The following is a 24,618-nucleotide window of genomic DNA, read 5'->3' on the forward strand; positions in this document are numbered from 1 at the left end:
TTTGAATTTATTTAAATTATGTGCTGCTATCTAAGGTGGTTTTGATAGCAAAAAAAGACGGTTTTATTTTAAAAAAAACAAAAAAAAAATTGTTATGTTTGATATGTAATTTTATATAATTTACATACAACTGACGATGGAGGATCCCATGAAAGTGTTACTGTGTTATTGGAATAAAGAAAAGAAAAAATAAGGTAAGTGTCATTTCATTTACTTTGTAATTTTGTACTTGGGTTGTTCAAGTTGGTTTTTGATTATAAAAAATACAATATATTGGTACAGAAGAATATGGGTCTTATAAGTATTGACTTTAGAAAAATATATACTATTATATAAAGAGGAAGAGGGTTTTTGTTTGTTTGTAATAAACAAAAAACCCACTTGATCAATCACAAACAAATTTTTACCCATGTTTCTTGGCATAACTGAGAAGGTTTGTAGATATATTTCATCTGGAAAAATCTCATATATAGTAGTGGAGATTTACCGGTTGAAACGCAAACTTTAATGAACTGAATTAATGAACAGTGAACTGTGAGTATCTACCTCTGTGTAAGGTGGGTTTGAACTAAATGATTTGAATAAATCAAATGAATAATATTACAAAATAATTAAATTTACGTTAAATAAAATAATATTAAATAAATTAAAAAATTTCTGTTTAACAATAATGGGAATCTCGTGGGACTGAGTGTGAGGCTAGAATAGTGAGGTCCAAGCACCTTGAGGGAGGCTAGAACAATCACCACCAACCAATAACAACCAGTGTGATCTTATAATATCTCTGCAAACAATCGTCCGATTTTCAAAATTAAAAAAGGGTATTTGTTAGTAGGTTGAAGGCTAACTTTTGCATGCATCAGGTACAATCTCTATCTAACAGATCATGGTTATTTGGAAATGTGTATATATAAAGTTTATCTGCTTGCTTATTACCACATCATGTGAGAACCAACTGAGCGATTACACTGAAATTTGCAGGATACATTCAGGTTATCCCAGGGAAGGTTTTAAGCCATCGCCGAGGCCGTATGGTGCATATATAAAATAAACATAGTAAATTATATTTTTATGCAGTAAATACAAGTATAGTGCATGTTTGTAAGTAATGATACTAAGAGCTAAACAAACAGTAAAACAGGAAGAAGTAGGGAAGATATGTTACAGCAAATTAGAAAAGTCAAGTCTGATAGGAAGCAGTTACATCTCTTTAGACAGACTTTTTTTGGATACAAAAAAAAAGAAATTAATATACAGATACATACAGGATGTATCTGTATTTTGGAGCTTTAAAACGTCAAAATGTGGATTTTGGGATGAAATAAGAACAGAACATAGGTGGATTTAAAGAACAGTGTTGAAACAAATTGTTGTGGATAAATTGGGAAGAAATTGTAATGAATGATGAGTTACTTAAAAAGACAAAGGAACATAGAGCTGCATAAAAAATTCTAAAGACAAACTGTTAGTATTATGTATTTAGGCACAATAATCTTTTAGTTAATCTTTTAGGAGTAATACATAGATAACAGGCTAGAGAAAGGCCTTGGTTACACTTTTAAAGTAAATCACCAAAGATGCTGCAGCTGACAATTACGAGGCAATGAAGCGAATGGATTGCGATATATATTAAGATGAACCATTGCCAGCCAATCATTAGATTGAATCAATATGAAGAAACAATAGAATATGGATAAGCTAAAGATACACTGATATCAAGAGGCAGACCAAACACTTAAGTAATGTACGTTTATTTCCGTTTATAAAAACACACATCTAACAGCACTGCCTTTCAATATAAAACAAATCTACGGATTAACAAGGGTTTTGATAAAAACATATTTAAAAATAGGATTAAAATAATATTTATTAAAAAAGTAATACAATATTAATGTATAAAGCAAATTCAATATAAATTCCATAATGATATCCTACGGTCAAGGCTACAACACACTAATAAATAATCACATGACCAACTCTGCACTTTATTATAAGAAAATAGTATTTCTTGAGTAATTTCTTTATGAAAGTCTAAAACTACTAATAACTTTAATGATTTACATGAAAACAGTCTTATAAATTTGTCCCAACAAGCAGTAACAAATAATTTACAATCAGGTCTAATCGCTATAAAACTTACACCAGGATTCGTTAATTTTACTTCACGCTTTTTTACAACTGAAATATCTGAAGTTTCATTTCTTAAAACTAAATCAAATTCTAAAATTTTATCTGTATTTGAACCAACATAACCAAATAATTTTGAATTATGATTAGGATAAAATTTTAAATCGAGTGCCATAGGGCAATCCGATAATAATTTTGTAGTATTAACGCATTCATTACATAACAATGACCAGATTTTAATAAAACCAGACTCGTACAGAACTAGAACAAAATGAATAAATTGTTTTATAACCATTATTTCACCAATATTTTCAGATGAATTAACTTTAAACAAAATTTCATTATCAACATTATCATCAAATGAAATTAACTTAATGATGGAATTATTATCAGGACAAATAATAAATTTATTTTTATAATCAATAATACTTTTACAAAAGCCAAAATATTCTAATTTAATAACCCTTTTAAATAATAATTTTTCACCTATTTTATTTTCTATCCAAAATTTATAACAACCATTTTTTTCTTGAGTTAATAATATCCTATTTTCGTCACTAGAATGTATTTTATGTAATGCAAGACATGTTTCATCACCAATTTTATGAGATGTAATTTCTCTATTATTCTGAAACACATTTACAAATTTAATTAAATTACATACTAATAAAATGCCAATGTAATTAAGGGTGCATTTGTAGATTTTCCATAACCAGAATGTTTGATTTTTGTATTATAGTAGAATGCAAGAATATGGTCCACAGCCATAGGTGGCGGCTGCATGTCAGTGTACTGCAAAATGCACATTCGGTATCATGTTTACATTAATAAGAAGCAAAACTTATATTATTCACATCAAATGTTTAATTTATCTTCATGAATTAGATTTTTAGCAACTTATTTCATTATAGTTTATTAACAGATATCCAAAAGCAAGGACCATTTTCGTGCTGTCAATTTTTATAATTTAGGTTATATTTTTTGTTGGCACATCATTGTTTAATAACTTATCATTAAAAATAAAAGTGAAATGAGCGTAAGGAATCAAACAATACAATTTAATATCCCCAGAAAATGTAATATATGAACATTTGTAACCTGAATTATCACACACCATTTAAGAAAGGAATAATATCATTCATTAACAAATATGATAAGAATAAATACTTAGTGTTAGAATAAAACGTAGGTAATACTTTAAGTTAAAATAAATTTTATGTTAAAGGAAAATTTTTTTTTATTTCTCCCAAAAAGCAGTACCAAACAGATATTCTGGCATGTTGTGGCTTCACTGCACCCCTGAATGTAACATTACATTGATATAAGTTATGGCAAACTTAATTAGATCTACAGTTTTAAAACCTTTTTTTAAAGTATTAATCCAAAAAAAGACAATTGACCAAACTAAACAGAAATGATGCATCCAATGTACAGGGATTGTTTTCTTAATATGGTTTCAATTGATGGCATTTACTTTTACTTTAAATCATTTTCTTTTTAAGCTGTTACTTCCTGTGTACCTGAGATATTTCACATATTGTTACACCAGCACGTTGTAATAAATCGAAAGGTATTCAATGATAACTGTATCAACCTAAGCTCCAAAAAATAGACCTTAAAAAACCAATTTCATAACAAATGTTCTAACATTTTTTTTTTAAGTTACAAACATCAGTTGTTACATGCATTATACTAAGAATCTAACCCAAAAGAAACACTTTGCTGTACTTATAATAATGAAGTAGGCACAACAATTTTTAAACAAAATACAATTCAGTAATCAGACATTTTTCTTTACAAAATCAATCAACTACCTAGATTTGTTGCAATTTAAGTATCCTCAACTGTATGTGAAAATCTAGTACTTCAACAAGGTGCCATTCTATCATAACATTATTCATAAGTTTCTACATGTTATATTACCACTGTGCTAGATAGGAATGGTTGGGTGAAAAGCAATAGCCACCACAACTGCTGAAGATTTCAATTCTGGGGCTAATTATATAATAATCAGTGTATAGTGTTTGTATATAAGTAGTATTGATCACTCAGAAGCAAGTATCATAAAAGCTGTGGTAAAGTAAACGTTATACAAAACAGAATTCCAAATGGGTGTTAAAAAACTGACTACCATAGAAACAAAGGATCAGTGCAACAGCCAACAAACAATAAGCTTGTGATAATCTACCTGCCATCCATTCTTTTCCGTGTTCATAATATGTGCAAAAAGAAACATAGAATCTGTCACAATCACTCAAAACAACTGCAAGGTGCATGGATGATGCAACAAGTTATGACCGTCTCTTTAAGGGGTTTAATTCAACAAACGATCAGTGCATCACTATTTTTGATTTTGAAATTTGGTACATGATAACTACCCACCTTGTAGTGTCAAAAAAATACTTTTTTATATTTAATAAAATTTTTTTTCTTCACTAATAGACTATTTTCTAACTCGCCAACATGTAAAAACAGCCATTTTCATCACTTTTTCTATGAGCTGTAGCATTCTTATATATGATAACTACCAGTCTTATAGTGGCCAAAAAATATTTTTTTATATTTTTAAAAACATTTTCTGAGTAATAAACTATTTTCTAACTTGGCAAGAGGTAAAATCAGCCACTTTTGTCACTTTTTCCACGAGCTGTAGGATTCTTATTTTACATCATACAGAGGTCAAGAAGAGCTTTTTGGAAAGAGTAAAGATGGAACTTTATCTAAGTATACTCAAAATTCATTTACAAATTGTTGTTTTTTTTTTTCAAATTTTGGACCCAAAATAAATAATGTAGGGCTTAGGGTAACAGGTTGTTTTTTACATTTTAACTCTTAGGTACTACGAGTAATTATTAAAAAAAAAACTGGACTGTTACCGAGTGTCCTTCATTAAAAACAATGGCCGTCAAATCGTACGATGAATTTTGAGAACACTAAGATAAAGTTCCATCTTTACTCTTTCCAAAAAGCTCTTCTTGACCTCTGTATGATGTAAAATAAGAATCCTACAGCTCATGGAAAAGGTGACAAAAGTGGCTGATTTTACCTCTTGCCAAGTTAGAAAATAGTTTATTACTCAGAAAATGTTTTTAAAAATATAAAAAAATATTTTTTGGCCACTATAAGGTGGGTAGTTATCATATATCAAATATCATCAAAAACAAAAATGGTGATGCAATAAAATTTTTGACAATTTGTCGAATTAAAATGGAATACCCCTGCATAACACACTCATAGAATTTTGAAGAATGTCACAAACAGTTATGTGGCAATTATTAAATTAAAAATATCATGTTACATGATATGATGATATTCTAACACAATATAGCATCATAGATGACAAGAAAAATCCATGCAAATCTGGTATGAACTAAATCCAAACAACAAAAGACCACATTATTGTCACGGCTGGCTAACACTAATGACTTTCATAAACATTTTAAACCACTCATTTTACCATGCTTCCTTCAATGACATTTCACATGGTATGTTTAATGAAAATGGTAATATGCATGATGAACAGCAATTGAGTGCAAGCTTCCTTGGTAGCTACAGTAGTTCATTTATTATATGGTTCTTAAGTGGTTAGTAACTGAAACATACATTGCAGTTATTAAGAATAAAGACAAATGTGTGACTTCCATGATTAATGGTGTAACATTATTTAAGATATGACAGTAAACACTGACTGAGTAGCAATACACTCAAGTTTGGTGGAATCCACTTGATATGTTATGAAGAAGAGCCACTATTCTGATACACAATTCAGCAGTAAATATACTGCTTTAGTATGTCAGACAAAACATGTAAACCCTACCCTACAACCAATCACATACAACAGAATCACAGAGGTTGGACCAATCAATGTAAATTCTGATCTGATAAACTATTGATTTTTATTTTCTTAAAGTAATTTTTTCCGAGTGCCCAACTTTTATCATTTGATGCATTTTTAATTATATTTTGGTAGCAATGAGCTAAATTTTATCAAACTGATGTAAGATACCAGATTTCATAGTTTTATATAATTTTTATTTTTTATTTTTATTTCATTCTTTGAAAAAAGGAAACAATCATTTTTAACCCAAACAATGCAGAAGAACTTAATTGTTTAATTCCACGTAAGTGTCAGAGAAGTGGAATTAATCAATAGCCTCGCACTTTTTATATTATAATTCATTACTTTCTTGTAATTTTAAATGTTTACTAAACCGTATACTGGATGCTTAGCAAACCAATGTTTTCTTTCTTAATACTTAACAAAATGATAACATAAAACAAGATCTGAGCTTACTGGTAAATTACCATTGTAAATTGGTACTAAGATATTTATACAACAATTTAAATCAAATATTCATTAGTAATTATTTTAATATTTTTAACACTAATGTTAATTCAAACTAAACATTTTAGCAGCAGGCATACTGTTATTGTAAAGAGTAAGGTTAGATAAACAGTTAACCTGAAAAAATGAATCAGAGCATCAGTCTTGACTGGGCCCCCACCTGCTTACTAAACACATTACAATATTATTACAAATGCAAAGAAACCAAATCCTTTTTTTTCCTTGATTAGATCTTGAAATTGGAAACTGGAAAAATCAATAAAGTTGAAAAATTTAACACTTAGATGAAGTTATTCAGTTGAATTATTCAGAAAAATTAGCAATCAAAACAAGGACAAAGAAAAATGGAAATAGCATATTACGTTGTCAAAACATCTACAATAAAAAATTAACATCTGTAAACACATAAATAAGATATTATAAAACAGTACTTCAATCAGCATCTTTGTAAGGATCAGAACGCCTTAGCAACACTATAACTAATAAAACTGAAAAACAAAAGTATGAATTCAGACCACAACAAAATGATTAGAAATATAAATTAAATTCAAATAAGAAAGTTAATCAAAATACATAAAAGAATCACAGACAAAATGAAAAAGAGGAGAGTAATGTTCTTTCGTGATATTTACAGAATGGACAACAACAGACTAAGAAATTGTTTAACCACTACTTAAAAAATAAAATAACAGTTTGGTTAAATTAGCAACTAATATTAAAAATTTATAACTAAAAAAGGAGGAACAAAACAAGAAATAAAATTTAAAAAACAAAATTCCAAGAAAATCCCAAACCAAAAGCAGGCAAAGGTCAAGAAAGTGGAAAAATCATTCTGATAAAACGAAACAGTACTGGCATAGGATCAAATGCTAAAACAAGAAACAGCTGTAACAAAGAAGTTACATAATTTAACATAAAAAGAACTTCAGGAATCATAATTTCCACATAATTTGAAAACAAGTTAGTAATATTGTTTTATTTTTATTTTTTTAATTATTGTTTTGTTTGCCATATTAGTCAATAACAAAAGACTGTTGATCTGTTTGCCATACTTGGATACCACATATTTATGTGAACTGGTAAAGTTTAGATATATTTAATTCATTAAATATAAATATAATTTATGAAAAAATAAAATAGAAAAAACTCATTGGTAAGGAGCAATTACTTGATCTACTTCAATTTTGTTCATACTTTAATATCCTGTAGTATATATACTCAGGACTGGTAAAACACAAGATGTAAATGTTGGAAAGCAGGTTTGTATAAAGGGTGACCCATATGCGGTCAAAGTTTGCACTGAATTACCAGTATTCTAGTCAATTATGTATTAGTTAGTTATCAAGAGCTGTTACGATGCTAATCCACTCTATGGAGAAAGGTTAGGATTAAGGTTAGACTTTTGTGGAGAAATATTATGGATAAATTATCAACTTATGGCAACACTTAACACCATCTTAAACGCTTGGCCAAATTTATGTTTAAATGGGAATATAGCCACTACAAAGAGTGAGACTACACTCCATGTTCCATGCTGTTAGTCAGGTGTATGATGGATAATAATTACCTTATTAAGAGTGCTGTCAGTCATCTTCAATGTCTGACTACAAGTCTAACTTTTGTAACTATTAAGGTTAGTTTATGGTTTATTCCTCCTTCCACAAAACTTTAATCTTAATCGTAGTCTCTCTCCACAGAACAGTCCCCACACACAGAACAGAGGTCCTCATAACTCACAAAACTGATAAGTGACTACAGTACTGATAATGCACTGCCGACTTTGACCTTGCATAGGTGACCTGCTTTCCACCACTTAGATCTTGTTTTTTTCTGATCCTAACCATATCACATCTATTATGGTATGAAAAAATTGAGGGTGATCTAGAACAAATTGCTCAGAATTGCAACTAATTTTACCAGCAATTACCTTTATCTTTAGATAATCTGAAATGGATAGTTTAACCTAAACATACAACATTCCTTAAAATAACTTGTGCAAATAACATATTAAGATCCATATGCATGGATCTAAGTTTTAGGAAAGAATACAGCAATCAGCTATGATATTATAATAACTTAGCCTATTCAGAATTAATAAATTGTGCAGAAACTGTAATAATATTTTAACTCTCTAATGACAGGAATGAATAAATCACAAGTGTACATTACCTAACCACAGCATTAACACTAGCAACAATACAACATATCACACTGAAATCAAAACAGTAACAGAGTCTTCCAAAATATTTATATTCAGGATTATGCAAAGATTCATGTCCATGCATGTCTATTCACTTTCGTGTTTAAACATGAGTTTGTATGTATGAGTTATACTTTAAGTACAAACTATCTGGAATATAAGCTATATCATTACAGACATCTCAAAATATTTGTATAGTAAGCCTACATTATTATCTGAAAAAACATGCTGTGAATTGTTTGGATACATTGTTCACAGTTGGAAGGAACAGTGTTTTTAGAGGTTTTGATGGCTTCATTACTCGTCAACTTTGAGTAACAAAAAAAGTTTCATATAGTTTTAAAGCACATATAAAGTATTTCCTACTGTAAAAATTTCAGATTTTTTCCACCGGTCCCACAAGTGGTTTTTGGGTCCCAAAAATGAGACAGTCAAATTTTTTTTAAAAAAGTACTCATAGTAACTCAGAGTTAAAAGGTAAAAAACAGTCTGTTACCCTAAGTCCTTCATTATTTATTTTGGGCCCAAAATTTGAAAAAAACAACAATTTGTAAATGTGACTTCGGTAAACATTACAAGATTTGGTTATGTAACAAAATGAATTTTGAGTATACTAAGATAAAGTTCCATCTTTACTGTTTCCAAAAAGCTCTTCTTGACCTCTGTATGATGTAAAATAAGAATCCTACAGCTCATGGAAAAGGTGACAAAAGTGGCTGATTTTACCTCTTGCCAAGTTAGAAAATAGTTTATTACTCAGAAAATGTTTTTAAAAATATAAAAAAATATTTTTTGGCCACTATAAGGTGGGTAGTTATCATATATCAAATATCAAAAACAAAAATGGTGATGCAATAAAATTTTTGACAATTTGTTGAATTAAAATGGAATACCCCTGCATAACACACTCATAGAATTTTGAAGAATGTCACAAACAGTTATGTGGCAATTATTAAATTAAAAATATCATGTTACATGATATGATGATATTCTAACACAATATAGCATCATAGATGACAAGAAAAATCCATGCAAATCTGGTATGAACTAAATCCAAACAACAAAAGACCACATTATTGTCACGGCTGGCTAACACTAATGACTTTCATAAACATTTTAAACCACTCATTTTACCATGCTTCCTTCAATGACATTTCACATGGTATGTTTAATGAAAATGGTAATATGCATGATGAACAGCAATTGAGTGCAAGCTTCCATGGTAGCTACAGTAGTTCATTTATTATATGGTTCTTAAGTGGTTAGTAACTGAAACATACATTGCAGTTATTAAGAATACAGACAAATGTGTGACTTCCATGATTAATGGTGTAACATTATTTAAGATATGACAGTAAACACTGACTGAGTAGCAATACACTCAAGTTTGGTGGAATCCACTTGATATGTTATGAAGAAGAGCCACTATTCTGATACACAATTCAGCAGTAAATATACTGCTTTAGTATGTCAGACAAAACATGTAAACCCTACCCTACAACCAATCACATACAACAGAATCACAGAGGTTGGACCAATCAATGTAAATTCTGATCTGATAAACTATTGATTTTTATTTTCTTAAAGTAATTTTTTCCGAGTGCCCAACTTTTATCATTTGATGCATTTTTAATTATATTTTGGTAGCAATGAGCTAAATTTTATCAAACTGATGTAAGATACCAGATTTCATAGTTTCATATAATTTTTATTTTTTATTTTTATTTCATTCTTTGAAAAAAGGAAACAATCATTTTTAACCCAAACAATGCAGAAGAACTTAATTGTTTAATTCCACGTAAGTGTCAGAGAAGTGGAATTAATCAATAGCCTCGCACTTTTTATATTATAATTCATTACTTTCTTGTAATTTTAAATGTTTACTAAACCGTATACTGGATGCTTAGCAAACCAATGTTTTCTTTCTTAATACTTAACAAAATGATAACATAAAACAAGATCTGAGCTTACTGGTAAATTACCATTGCAAATTGGTACTAAGATATTTATACAACAATTTAAATCAAATATTCATTAGTAATTATTTTAATATTTTTAACACTAATGTTAATTCAAACTAAACATTTTAGCAGCAGGCATACTGTTATTGTAAAGAGTAAGGTTAGATAAACAGTTAACCTGAAAAAATGAATCAGAGCATCAGTCTTGACTGGGCCCCCACCTGCTTACTAAACACATTACAATATTATTACAAATGCAAAGAAACCAAATCCTTTTTTTTCCTTGATTAGATCTTGAAATTGGAAACTGGAAAAATCAATAAAGTTGAAAAATTTAACACTTAGATGAAGTTATTCAGTTGAATTATTCAGAAAAATTAGCAATCAAAACAAGGACAAAGAAAAATGGAAATAGCATATTACGTTGTCAAAACATCTACAATAAAAAATTAACATCTGTAAACACATAAATAAGATATTATAAAACAGTACTTCAATCAGCATCTTTGTAAGGATCAGAACGCCTTAGCAACACTATAACTAATAAAACTGAAAAACAAAAGTATGAATTCAGACCACAACAAAATGATTAGAAATATAAATTAAATTCAAATAAGAAAGTTAATCAAAATACATAAAAGAATCACAGACAAAATGAAAAAGAGGAGAGTAATGTTCTTTCGTGATATTTACAGAATGGACAACAACAGACTAAGAAATTGTTTAACCACTACTTAAAAAATAAAATAACAGTTTGGTTAAATTAGCAACTAATATTAAAAATTTATAACTAAAAAAGGAGGAACAAAACAAGAAATAAAATTTAAAAAACAAAATTCCAAGAAAATCCCAAACCAAAACCAGGCAAAGGTCAAGAAAGTGGAAAAATCATTCTGATAAAACGAAACAGTACTGGCATAGGATCAAATGCTAAAACAAGAAACAGCTGTAACAAAGAAGTTACATAATTTAACATCAAAAGAACTTCTGGAATCATAATTTCCACATAATTTGAAAACAAGTTAGTAATATTGTTTTATTTTTATTTTTTTAATTATTGTTTTGTTTGCCATATTAGTCAATAACAAAAGACTGTTGATCTGTTTGCCATACTTGGATACCACATATTTATTTGAACTGGTAGAATTGAAATCTTCAGCAGTTGTGGTGGCTATTGCTTTTCACCCAACCATTCCTATCTAGCACAGTGGTAATATAACATGTAGAAACTTATGAATAATGTTATGATAGCATGGCTCAGAATTGCAACTAATTTTACCAGCAATTACCTTTATCTTTAGATAATCTGAAATGGATAGTTTAACCTAAACATACAACATTCCTTAAAATAGCTTGTGGAAATAACATATTAAGATCCATATGCATGGATCTAAGTTTTAGGAAAGAATACAGCAATCAGCTATGATATTATAATAACTTAGCCTATTCAGAATTAATAAATTGTGCAGAAACTGTAATAATATTTTAGCTCTCTAATGAAAGGAATGAATAAATCACTACTTTATTATTTCCAGAAGAAAAATTTTAAATTACATAGATATTAAACGTAAATTAAAAATTACTAAGTATATCATGTAATAACTGGCAAACGTTTTGCATTCGTTATTACAACTTATTTGTCAACTTTGTTTATTTACGGTTTGTTAATTAATTACGATTATTTCAATAAATTAACAAAATTACATTTTAAAAATAGCTTTGAAATTGTGCTTTTTTTATTAAATAGGTTACGTGATTTAAATCTCAAAATACAGACTGCAACTGGCTTGGATACTCTTCACATCGAAATGTCAATGCATGGCAATAAATAAAATATGTTAATTCATGTCTCAATGTAATTTCAATAATATATAAATCTCACAATATTATGTATACCTTTAAATCCCATATATGAACTTTTCCTTCTTGTGTTCCAGCATAAAGAAATTCTTCGTCTTTGTTTAAATCAAACATTATACTATGTACCGGTTCCATTAACCCTTTCAAAGTAAACAGTGGTGTTGGTGGAGGACGAGCCATCTCATTTGATATCAGTTAACAACTGCAATTTACGTACAACGCAAAATTTTATTAAATTCTGATTGAAGATTCAACTAAATATAGCTGTATCTAATAAAAAAGTTTCAATCTGATATACAAATAAACGATATTACGATTACCTCCACTAACCTCAAACAACAGAGAAACATGTGGGCAGTAACTAAATGAATTAGTTATTATGGTGAAGGCAGCACCTTAGCTCATACAGTAAAAAAAGTAACTATTAGTTTGTAAATTTACAGAGCTAATTTTTACGTTTTTAAGATATTTGTAAAAACGTTTTATGTCGTCCTCCGTTATACTCTTGGGATAACTGTTTATTATTTGCATATTTCATTATTACCAGTCTGTGCCAAGCACTGGCTTTTGAAAAAAGCAGTGTAAAAATGCAGTTAACTGTTGAAGAACGTGTATTCGTGAAGGAAACTTATTTAGAGATGACATCTCATGTTGCGTGTCGAATTAAGTTGAGGGAGAAATTTGAAAGGAAACACCAGTAAGAAATATTATTCAGAAGGTGGTTAAAAAATTTCGTAAAACAAGTTAGGTGTTAGAACAGAAACGTTCCAGACACAGGTTAGCTTTAACGATGCAGGTCATACAGGACTCTAATGCGGCAGTTACAAGATCTCCTCATCAATGTTTGCAAATAAAGACGGAAAAAGAACATCTAACTGGGCTTATTTCATTGCAGTAAGGAGAATGCTAAAATGTTATCTGTATTGAATGAAGTTTTTCAATGAGCTAACTGATGCTGATTATGCTAAAAGGGTTCACAACTGTCAATAGTTCAAGAACTTCATTAGAGGATGCATTGGTATTTAAAAATCAAGTATTTGTCACAGATGAAGAAGCATGATTTCACCGTAGTGGGTATGTTAATAGTTAGGACCACTGGACCTGGGGTACTGAAAACCCACACATTTTCTTTGAATCTCTCCTATACCCCCAAAAAATAGGCATATGGTTTGTGATTTCAAGGCAATAAATAATAGGCCATTTGTTTTGAGAAAAACTGGGTTGCACTATCTACAAAGAAATTATCTATCAATTCATACTCTTAATGCAAGAGGATGAGCAAGTGTTGACTATAACAGGACAGCTCCATTTGCCATACAGCTCGCTTTAATAAGGAGATGTTGCAGGATTTTTTCAGTGGAAAAATCATTTCTAAAGGATTATGGCCACCAACATCCCCTGATCTAGACTTTTTTCTGTGGTGATTACTTAAAAGAAATTGTTTACAGGAGCAATGTACACACTCTGCAGTAACTGAAACAAACATTACCAATGGCATCAACAAAATAAAAAGGGTGCAGCTAACAAGAGTAGCCAGGAACATGATCAAAAATGTTGACAAGTGCATAGAAGTGGATGATATAATCTTCAACAACTTCTGTAGATTGTTATCTAATTGTTAACCAATAAACTATTATTTATAGACTAATCTAAGTGATGGGGTCTCTTTTAAGTTGAACACTTTGTTATAAAAGCTGTGAATTACATTTTTTTAATAAAAAAATTATACTCTCACCGGTCTGGCGAACATCTTTACTCAACAATTTATATTACATTTATAACTGCAGATGTAAAAGACTATTAAGGCTTTATAACTTAAGCTCACATTCATTTCTGTCTGTTTTAATTTAAGACAGATCTCGGCAAGAGCTGGTGCAGATATGATTATTATGTTAGACATTAGCAAGCATGTTTATATTTGTTTGATTACATAATCATACTAAAGCTACTGTTATTTGGATCGTTTGATATTTATTTTTAAAATTACATCAGTGGTTATGGTTATTCGATATGGTGGGACTGTTATTGTTACTGTTGTAGTAATTAAAATTCATTATCATTATGGATCTTCCTGGGAATATATTAGAATTGCTTGTTTTACCAAGAAATAAAATGGATTTTATTGTTCTACTTTTATTTATTTCATTGTTTTGGTATTTTCTCAAAACATATACTGTGTAATCATGAAAACTATGGGCTGAAGTATTTTGAATGGCCAAGAATGAAGGCGGTGAAAGAAAAGGCTATGTCAAATGGATGTACAAATTGGGGAATGTTTCATGTTCGAAGTAGGTAATAGTTCTGCAGCTATGTTACTTCCGATTATAATAGAGCACATTGCACTCGGTTCAATAATATTTTTTTCATTAATGAGCAGCATATAATGGTATTTTTAATTTCAACAGGATTAAGTGCACAGTACTGAACTATTCAAAGAAATCCATTAATCCATGTATGGGGACGCATACTCAAAAAATAGAATGATTGGGGAGGCCACCAAAAATAAAATGTGTTGTAAATCAGGCATAGCAAAAGAATTTCTAGACAGCTACTTATATGAATACTTATTACGGAAAAATGTGAAAACGTATGATTTCAATATGTTTTAACCAATTTTGGACGATATTACCACATTTTGGTCCACGCAATAGCTATTTGTATATATATGTGTGTATATATATATATATATATAAGTATTCAATGTTTCAAATATCTCAGTTTTAACTTTGTTTAATTTGTATTTAATCAATTAAAAAATGACAAAGTTCATGCTTTCATTAAGAACCTTAATATCTGGATTATTCACCTTAAAAGAAAAAAAGTGTTAATGTTTCCACTCACTTCCAGTTGTATTGAGAAACATTTGAATGAAAGACACTGTTATTGACGACAGTTTGGATAGCATAAAAATGTATTTCTGTGACTAAAAATTCAGTTAACGAAGTATTTTCTAGAAGATAAAAATGATTTCTTTAAGAGATCAGTACTGAATCCATTTAGGGAAAACATTGCTAAGTTACCAGTTGAGATTCATGACCAACTCATTGAAATGTCTGCTGATAAAACTTTACAACTACAATTCACATCTGAAGATTTAGATACATTTTGGATTGCTCATTGAAGTGAATATTAAGTTACAGAAACACTGAAAATATTAATCCCTTTCACAGTGTCTTACATCTGTGAAAAGTGTTTTTTGTCTATTGCTGCGCTAAAAACTAAATATAGGAATCATCTTTTATCACTTGAAAACAATTTGCTTTTATGTATTTCTAACACAGATTCATGTATGGAGAAAATTTTAAATGAAAAACAAATGGAACCATCTCATTAATTTATTTTCTTTACATGTGTACTTACAAATGTAAGTAAAATGTTTATAATGAATGATTTTTTTCCCCATAAAATGATTTCATTAATAAACAAGTGTAAAGTTTTAAGCTAATTTTGTGATCCCCCTTTCATGTCACCACAACCAACAGGTTTAGAAAATGCTGTGTTAGTCTAGCAAGAATATTTATTCTTATGTGATTACATCATCATACTGCAGGTAATGTTATTTGGATTGTTTGATATGTATTTTTAAAATTACATCAGTAGATCATAGTTATTCAAGCAGCGGTGGTGTACTGTTACTGTCATCATTGTAGTAATTAAAATTTGGTATGGTTGTGGATCTTCCTGGGAATATGATTATAGCATCAAGAGATAAAATGAACTGAGTTGGTTTACCGTCTTTTTAATACCTTTTGGTATTTTCTCAGAACATTAGCTGAGTAATCAAGGACATGATGTGTGGCTAATTATTTTGAATTGCCAAGAATGATGGTGGTGAAAGAAAAGGCAGTGCTGAGTCGATTTATAAATGGGGGAATGTTTTATGTTCGAAGTAGATAATCATTCTGTAGCCATGTTATTTCTGATTATAATAGAGTACACTGTACTGGGTTCAATAATATTTGCTGATCAGTGGGAAATATAAAATAGTACACGTAATTTGAACAGAATTCCATTAATCCGCTTATGGTGGCACTTACTCAAAAAATACAATGACCATGGGGAGGTAGCCAAAATTAAAATGTGTCAAAAGTCAGGCAAAGAAAAGAAAGAGAATTTCTGGACAGATATTAATGCGAATTCTTATGGTGGATAAAAGTGAAAACGTATGATCGCAATGTGTTTCAAGCAATTTTGGAAGATATTGCCACTTTTTGGCCTACGCAATAAATATTTATGTTTAAAGGCCTATGGTCGGATTCTGTTATACATGTCTTACAACACTAAGAAATGAGCTGAGTTATAATCCTGAGAATATCCTCTGGAAGCATATAGTTAATATTCAATGTTTCAAATATCTAAGTGTTAAGTTTCATTAATTTTTTTATTTAATAATTTCAATTTGTAATTTTTTTTAATATTTAAAAACGTATGGAAGCTTTGCACATTTATTTATATGCACAGTTTTTATTAATCTTTTTAAACTTGAAGGAATAATCTATGGATTTAAAAAAAATATTTTTTTCCAATATGCTAGTACAATTTCATGCCTGAAATAAGCTCAAATTAAATGTGGGGGAGAATAATGGAGCGTAACCATGTTTTTAATGAATTCAATCTATCTTCCTATTCAGATGTTTATTTGTTTCACATTTTTGTGCATGGTGATTTATGATGGCATTCAAAAAAATTTTTTTAAGACGATCAAATTTAATATGCTATACAGGAATGAAGATTTTTACATGAATCTATTCTAAATTTCTCCATATATTCAGTGGAAGAATAATAACGCATTTGTGTGAGATAACAAAAACTTTCAAAAACACTACAGTCATTCCCAATTATTTGTAAAATCCCATCCCAGGCGTTCAAGAAAAAGTCAGGACTGAATTCTTCACTAAGAAAAATATGTTTCTACTCTTGCTTGTAGTAGTGTGAAATACAGTAGTTTTGCATTTTGAGTATTAAAGTTCAAATGATGCAATGTACTAATAATGTTCTGACTTATAATAAGCTTATTTTTGACAATTGTTAGCATAGCTGTACATTATGTTTTAATGTGTCTTTTATTCATTACCTATTAATATCTGAATATGAATCACAATATTTGAATCATATGTGTAATGCACATTAATATCTCATATTGAACGCAAATTTAAAATGACTGTTTCATGTACAGTAACTATATCCTTGCTTATTCATATTAATTACAGCTTTCATGAAAAAGTTGTAAACCAGTATAAATGTTTAATAACTTCATTTTTAAAAACACTCATTTTATATATTTGTCATTTTTAAGAATTATTTTTGTTAATAATTATGATTTTATTAAAATTTGTAGGTCATCATAAAAATTTTATCACTACAAAATAATAAAATATTTACCAGAAACTTTCTAAGTACATAACTATATGCTTCCAGAGGATATTCTCAGGATTATAACTCAGCTCATTTCTTAGTGTTGTAAGACATGCATACCAGAATCCGACAGTAGGCCTTTATGGGGCTCCTGGAATCATATTCCACCTAAGTATAATTATTATGTTGGGGGAATAAAATTAAACTTTTTATTTCAAGAAAATATCTGATCCTAACAGAAATCTTCATCCTTAGTTCAAATACGTGTTTCTTTCACCCAAGTTCTTTTGGTAAAAGTTAGATATGAAAGAAATATGTATACATATAAATGGCATATCTCATTACATCTAAAATGCTTAACATCTGGAACATTTCTCTTTATCATACAACAATACTCAGCAAATACCCTGCTGATTTCTTGGCCGAGAGCATTTCTTGGTACCTCTTTTCCTTGACAGTGATATCTTGATGTAAATTTTCTCAGTATTCATCACTGATGACACTAAGAATGTCTGGGAAGAAATTTAGATGGAAATCCAAGAAATTAATTTTGAGAAACTTTTTACTCCCTATAGTGTTACAGGATAATCTTCCACAACCTCATAGTAGTTGGAAATATGATTTTCTAAAAATGTTCAAACCCTTTTAAATGATCCACATTGATTTTTCAACTTTACTTTAAAAAATATTTTTTAAAGTAAATTTAGAGCAAATATTCCAACTCACAAAACTTTATGAGTTTCAAATCAAAACTTCTTTGATTTTAGTAGCACTACCACCAGGAAATATTCCTTCTAATATTGAATTCAGCTCTACTTTTATCCTTCAGCTAAACAAAGTTTTTAAAAGACCTAATAGCATGCGAATGCGAATTTGAGATAGAAGAATCAATGATAGTTAACCAGTGAGGAATGTATAACATTTATCTACTCAAGTGTAAATGATTTACAGTTTGATCATTCCCTGATAAAATAATTTTTGTTGTCCCTGCTGTTCCAATCACACTAGAAACAACAAAATTTAATCTAACTGAATTACAAACCAATTAACAATGCAGTGACTTTTAAATTGCATCATACAATTAAACAACACTTATAAAATTGAATTTTTTCCTATAGAATTTTAATATTTTCATGTGACATAACCTAACATGAAACGGGAAACCTAATCTAATGGGAAGAAAATTTAATTCCATGTGCTTAAGGGCAGCCTTCAAACTACTTTTTGAAGAATCAGTGAACAGTTCCTAGTGTGTTTGTTTTATGAATATGACTACGTACATCCTTCATAGCACAAATCTTCTTTAAAACAAGCATTGCATTTATTAATAGTATTTATTTAAATAATAATTTATAATAGTAATTTATTTAAATTCACTTGGAATATATACAATATGATGATAATAAACATGCAATAAAAAGTTAAAAATACAGATTCAATAAATCATTTTTAACAGTACACATCAAGCCTGCTCCTAAAAGTAAATACTTGAGCTGAGAGTAAGAATAATGATAAACACTGAGTAACCAAAGAACAAATCTTATCAAAACCATAATTTACATGTGAAACAATATTAGTTAAATACCACTCAAGTAGAAAGGAAATAATTTATAAGAAACAAACAATATACTGTAAATCAAATACTAACACAATATAACTTATAGCACATATACCATAGAATAAACAGTGCAATAAAATCTTTTATAAAAATATCACTTAGAGTAAAAACAAAAACATCCAAATTAAATTAATTAACACACATTGTAAAAATCCTAGTCATCATTCACACAGAAATCCTTCAAATATTTCCTTAAGGAATGAGTAGAAACAAAATTACCCAAATCAATATCAAGCATTAACAATAATAATTGATGCAGCATTGTATAAACTTCTCCTGAAGAGAACTCTATTAGGAAGAAGTACACAAATATTACTCATCAAAGAATGCCTAGTTATGTAGGAATGATTATAATAGAATTTGCTAATTTTTATAAACAAATAATACAATTTTAACAAATAAATTTTTAAGATTATCAACTTTAAACAAAAAATAAAGCAAATTACTAGAAAAATTATATGATTAAATGAAGATAATATACGATTTAACCAGCAAAACTTTTAATATGAAATTAATTAGTAACTAATGAATTATATACTCAAAGCGTGTTCCCCCAAATCAAAATGCCATATGAGAGTAATGCCTGAACAAATGCACAATAAACCATTCTAAGTTGGGTATAAGACAAGATAAGCTTAAGTATCCTTAACTTATAAAAGAGCCCGCTAACTTTCTCAACCAAATTATTTATTATGATAATAACCAATTTCAGATTCAGATTAGCTTTCATTACAATATTATCCGAAGAACCATCACCAAAAAAATGGCTGTGTCATCAGCAAAACAAACAGATTTTTCCTTAATATTCAAATTGAAAATGTCAGTCACATACACCATGAATATATATGGTGACCAGGAATAAAATCGAACCCAGAACAGTACTCTGTGGCTCCAGCAATCACAGGAAGATATCAATAAATACACCATTCAGTTTAATACATTGTGTTCTGTTACTTAAATATGACTTTAATAAATTCAAAACAATCTCCCAATTACCAATATTAATGGTCACTATTATCAAACATAACCAGATTTGTAAGAGTAAATAAGGCATTATCAGTACCACTGCCTGATCTGAATCCAAATAGATTTTTGCTAAATAGATTATACTTTTCAAAAAATGCAGCCAATTCAAATTTAACATTTATACTTTTCCTTAATTTTAGACAAAGACAAGGTCTGAGCTATGGGTCTATAATTTGTTGGGTTCTTTTTATCACCAGTTTTATATAGTGGAATTACTATTGCCAATTTAACCAATGCCTGTTTAAAAAATTTAGGGAAAACACCATTAACAAAAAAATGACATTAAAAATAAGAACAAGAGGCAAACAAATAAAAGGATTAAGCACTTTTAGGATGTAATTAGAAAACCCATGAGTTACAAAAGTATTATTATCCTTTAATTCATTAATTAATTAAAAAATTTCATCAGATGTAACCAGCTGAAAAAAAAAAAAAAACAGAACAATAAGCCCATTATATTTTATCTTCTCATGTAAGGGGTGAATTTGTTAAAAGATAACATTCTTTCCATCCTCCACATGTACTCGTAGTTCAAATATACTGTTTATTTTAGAGGAGGAATTAGTAACTTCATTTGTACAATTCCAAATTAACTTACTCAGGCACTTAGCATTTATAATTTTTTTTAAAATAATAATTATTTTTGTAACAATCTAATCAAAGAGCTTAAATTATTTCTATAGATTTTACATCTACTAACTATGGCAATAATTAAAAGGTTGTCTTCTAACTTTTTTATACATTTTTTCTGTTTCTAATAGATGTTAAAATGCCTTTAGAAATCCATGGCTTTAATCTAATAAAATTACGATGACTAGATATAGGTTTAATGAAAGATACATTTTTAATACAATTTTCCAAAACATTAAGAAAATTATCTAATGCTTCATCCAAATCGTGGCATTCAGTTACAGAAGTCCAACATTCATTTTCAATGTCAGCTTTCAGTTTCATCTCATCTACACAAATAAGACAATCTCTACCATTATTTAAACTAAAACTATCAGTATTATATCCAGCAAAACCATCCTTTTTAACAGTCTCCAATGATCCTACAATAGAAAAATGGTCAGCAATAGTGACACAAATAAAGACAAATTTGTTAATTCCACGATTAATGACCACCAATTATTGTTCAAGTATTTATTGTTAAGTATTGTTCAGGATTTGACAGACCACCAAGTGAATCAAAATAAAACCAAATATGGTGGCCATTATTACGTGATGAAGAACCATTATTATAACATACAAATGACTAATAAATATACTGTTTAACTAAACATATATTTATCAGTTTACAAAACTTTTAGTAAATCATAGTAAAGAAAACTTATAAATTCTGTGACTGATCGCATACAATAGAATTACTTAATTTAGATCCACGATTTAAATTAGTACAAATCGACAAAGTGAAGTTCATATTCTAGGGGGGAGTGCAGCACTGTTGTTTTGTTTGACTGAGATGGAAATATAAACAAAAGTACAGTTTGGGCTTAGTCCTAATGAAAAAAGTGACATGCTTGTCAATCCATTCTAAACAAGAAATGCTGTCCATTTAAAATAGGTTACTGTATTTTATTTGTTTTTATTAATAATCACACGTCTACAAATTATGTAATGCTTATAACAAATTACATGCCTTAAACTTCTAACCCATAATTCTATGACCCACACATCTCCGTTTTGATTAAACAGTTTTGATTATTAAATCAAAACATTTGATGTGAGAAATTTATACTTTATTTACTTGTATGTACTTTTTATTTTTTCATTTGTAACAGAGCAAATGAAAAATTCATTGTTTAAACAAAAATAGTCGTAATTAAGCAGAATAAAAACTGTGATGTTTTATTATTAAACATTGAAATTAAAATGACATTATTTAATTCATTAATAAACATAAAACCTAATAAATAATATAATGTTATGTAATACTATCATGATATACGTCTGCGTTCATACATACAGACAATAATGATTAAAACAGCGATCTAACCTCATGGCAGAAGTCAGAATTACTTTACTAGTACCGCTGGAATGTGACTGTACAAAACAGTACTTAATAAACTCTCCAGATATGAACTTTGCTTTGTCGACATGTATCTCTGAGTAGCAAGGTAACAAATAAATTTTTATTATTTTTTATTTTTTAAGTTAACTTTTTTTTAAATACCCAGTATGTTACTGTTTGATGTATCTTCAATTCTATTTTGAGATTTCGAGTTGAATTTCATCAAACTGTTGTTTTTTTAACTGATTTAACTGACCGTCAGATATTTTAAAATAATTTTCTTTTTTGAAGCAAAAACAGTAATAAAAACTTAAATATGTCTCATTTTTTTTATTTGTAATTTTAAATGTAAATTGAATTATAAGTTAATAGTAGTACTAGGTAGCATACAAAAAATTGATAATGTACTTGAAATAATAAAATTTAAAAGAGAATGTACTACAGCTTGTTTTAATAGTGAATGTTCTTATGTAAATTAAATACAGAAGGTGAAACAATTTTTTTAATTCGTTAGTTTAAAAATAAAAGCATTAGTTTATAACAGATTATACTAATTTTATTAAAAAAGGAATAAGTAAAACTGAAATAAATTCAATTGGTAAAATTTTTATTCTACAATTAGAACTATTTCAATTAATTGATGGAGAAATAAAGATAAGTTCATTTAATAATAATATAGAAAATGTGTCCACGGATACGATAAAAATCAAGGGTTACACTTACAAAGAAATAAGTACAATATTACATCACGGATCTTAGATTCGTAAAGGTCATTATACGAGTTTTGTTAAAAAAGGAAAAATATGGTATGAAGTACACGATGTGACTATTAACAAAAAAGATTGGCCGTGAAATTAAAAATATGTATATTTATTTGTTTTAGAAAGGCAATAAATTCTAATAATAGATCTATAAGATAACAATCAGTAATTCATAAAAAAAATAGAAGAATAATCTAACAAAAAACGCAGGGTATTTGCCGGCCTCCATGACGCGAGTGATAACGTCTCGGCCTTTCATCCGGAGGTCCCGGGTTTGAATCCCGGTCAGGCATGACATTTTTCACACGTTACAAAAATTGTCATTCATCTCTTACTCTGAAGCAGTACCTGAACGGTGGTCCCGGAGGTTAAAAAAGGTATAATTACTTCCGTTCAGAAAAACAAAAATTTCTGTAATGTAAATAAAACTGTGTTTAAAAAAATGATACTGATATCAAAAAAGGTAAGACACTACATTGATATTATCAAAATCTGCTGTTAATTAAGAATAAAACAAAAAAAAATACTTGTTAAATATATGTAACAGACAATAGATATGCAATAATAGATAATAAACAATGTTTAAGCGTTCAATAAGCCAAAAATAGAAAAATTTGTAACGGAACTCTTATCGGCCGATTTCATTTATTAAACAACGTAAGAATTGTATTATTATTTCTGTAAATGTGATATGAATCACATAAATGAAATCGGCCGGAAAGAGTTTTGTAACAAATTTTCTTATTTTTTGTTTATTATATCGAAAATATTTATTTTCAACATTGTTTGTTGTCTATTATTGTATAACTATTGTCTACTACATTTATTTAACATTTATTTTTTTTAAACGAAATTCTAAATTAATAACAGAAATGTAGTGTTTTACCTTTTTTGATATCAGTATCATTTTGTTAAAAACAGTTTTATTTATATTATAGAAATTTTTATTTTTGAGCGGAAAAATTATATCTGCGAGACTTACTGTACGATTTACAATTTCATTGCAATTTTTTTTATGTTTTACTGAAAAAAACAAACACAACATTGTTCACATCATTGAGAATTATTAATTAAATTCACTCAACAATTGATTAGAAACCACATAAGAATAATCAGATATTAACCAGTAAATCGTGGATAACGATGTTCTTTAGTGGTTGGGTTTCCATTAACCACACCTCTCAGTAATGGTCAACCTGATACTGTACATTTTTTTTCCAGGGCGAAAAATGCTTTCGATTTATCATTGTCCGGACATGATATATTTGTTGTAAAATACTAAATATTAAAAATTCATAATTAAAAATTAATTCAAATCTAAAACCCAGGAACGTAAAATATATCTTTAAATGAA

General features: G+C 28.7%; 1 protein-coding gene across 1 annotated transcript; it reads right to left on the minus strand.

Annotated features, from left to right (window-relative positions):
• Nucleotides 1-1,849: 1,849 nt before the first annotated feature.
• Nucleotides 1,850-12,838, minus strand: LOC142332902 (guanine nucleotide-binding protein subunit beta-like protein 1). Its single transcript, XM_075379597.1, has 2 exons — nt 12,530-12,838; nt 1,850-2,755 (listed from the first exon to the last, which is right to left on the minus strand). The coding sequence occupies exons 1-2, from the start codon at nt 12,671-12,673 to the stop codon at nt 1,907-1,909; spliced, it is 993 nt and encodes a 330-aa protein (XP_075235712.1). The 5' UTR covers nt 12,674-12,838; the 3' UTR covers nt 1,850-1,906.
• Nucleotides 12,839-24,618: the final 11,780 nt, after the last annotated feature.

The sequence above is a fragment of the Lycorma delicatula genome, chromosome 12, assembly GCF_047948215.1.
Source record: "Lycorma delicatula isolate Av1 chromosome 12, ASM4794821v1, whole genome shotgun sequence".
NCBI lineage: Eukaryota > Metazoa > Arthropoda > Insecta > Hemiptera > Fulgoridae > Lycorma > Lycorma delicatula.

Coding starts and splice junctions, on each gene's coding strand:
- LOC142332902 (XM_075379597.1), bottom strand. CDS start 12,673: ATGGCTCGTCCTCCACCAACACCACTGTTTACTTTGAAAGGGTTAATG. Junction 2,756..12,529: donor TTCATATATGGGATTTAAAG/GTATACATAATA, acceptor AATGTGTTTCAG/AATAATAGAGAAATTACATC.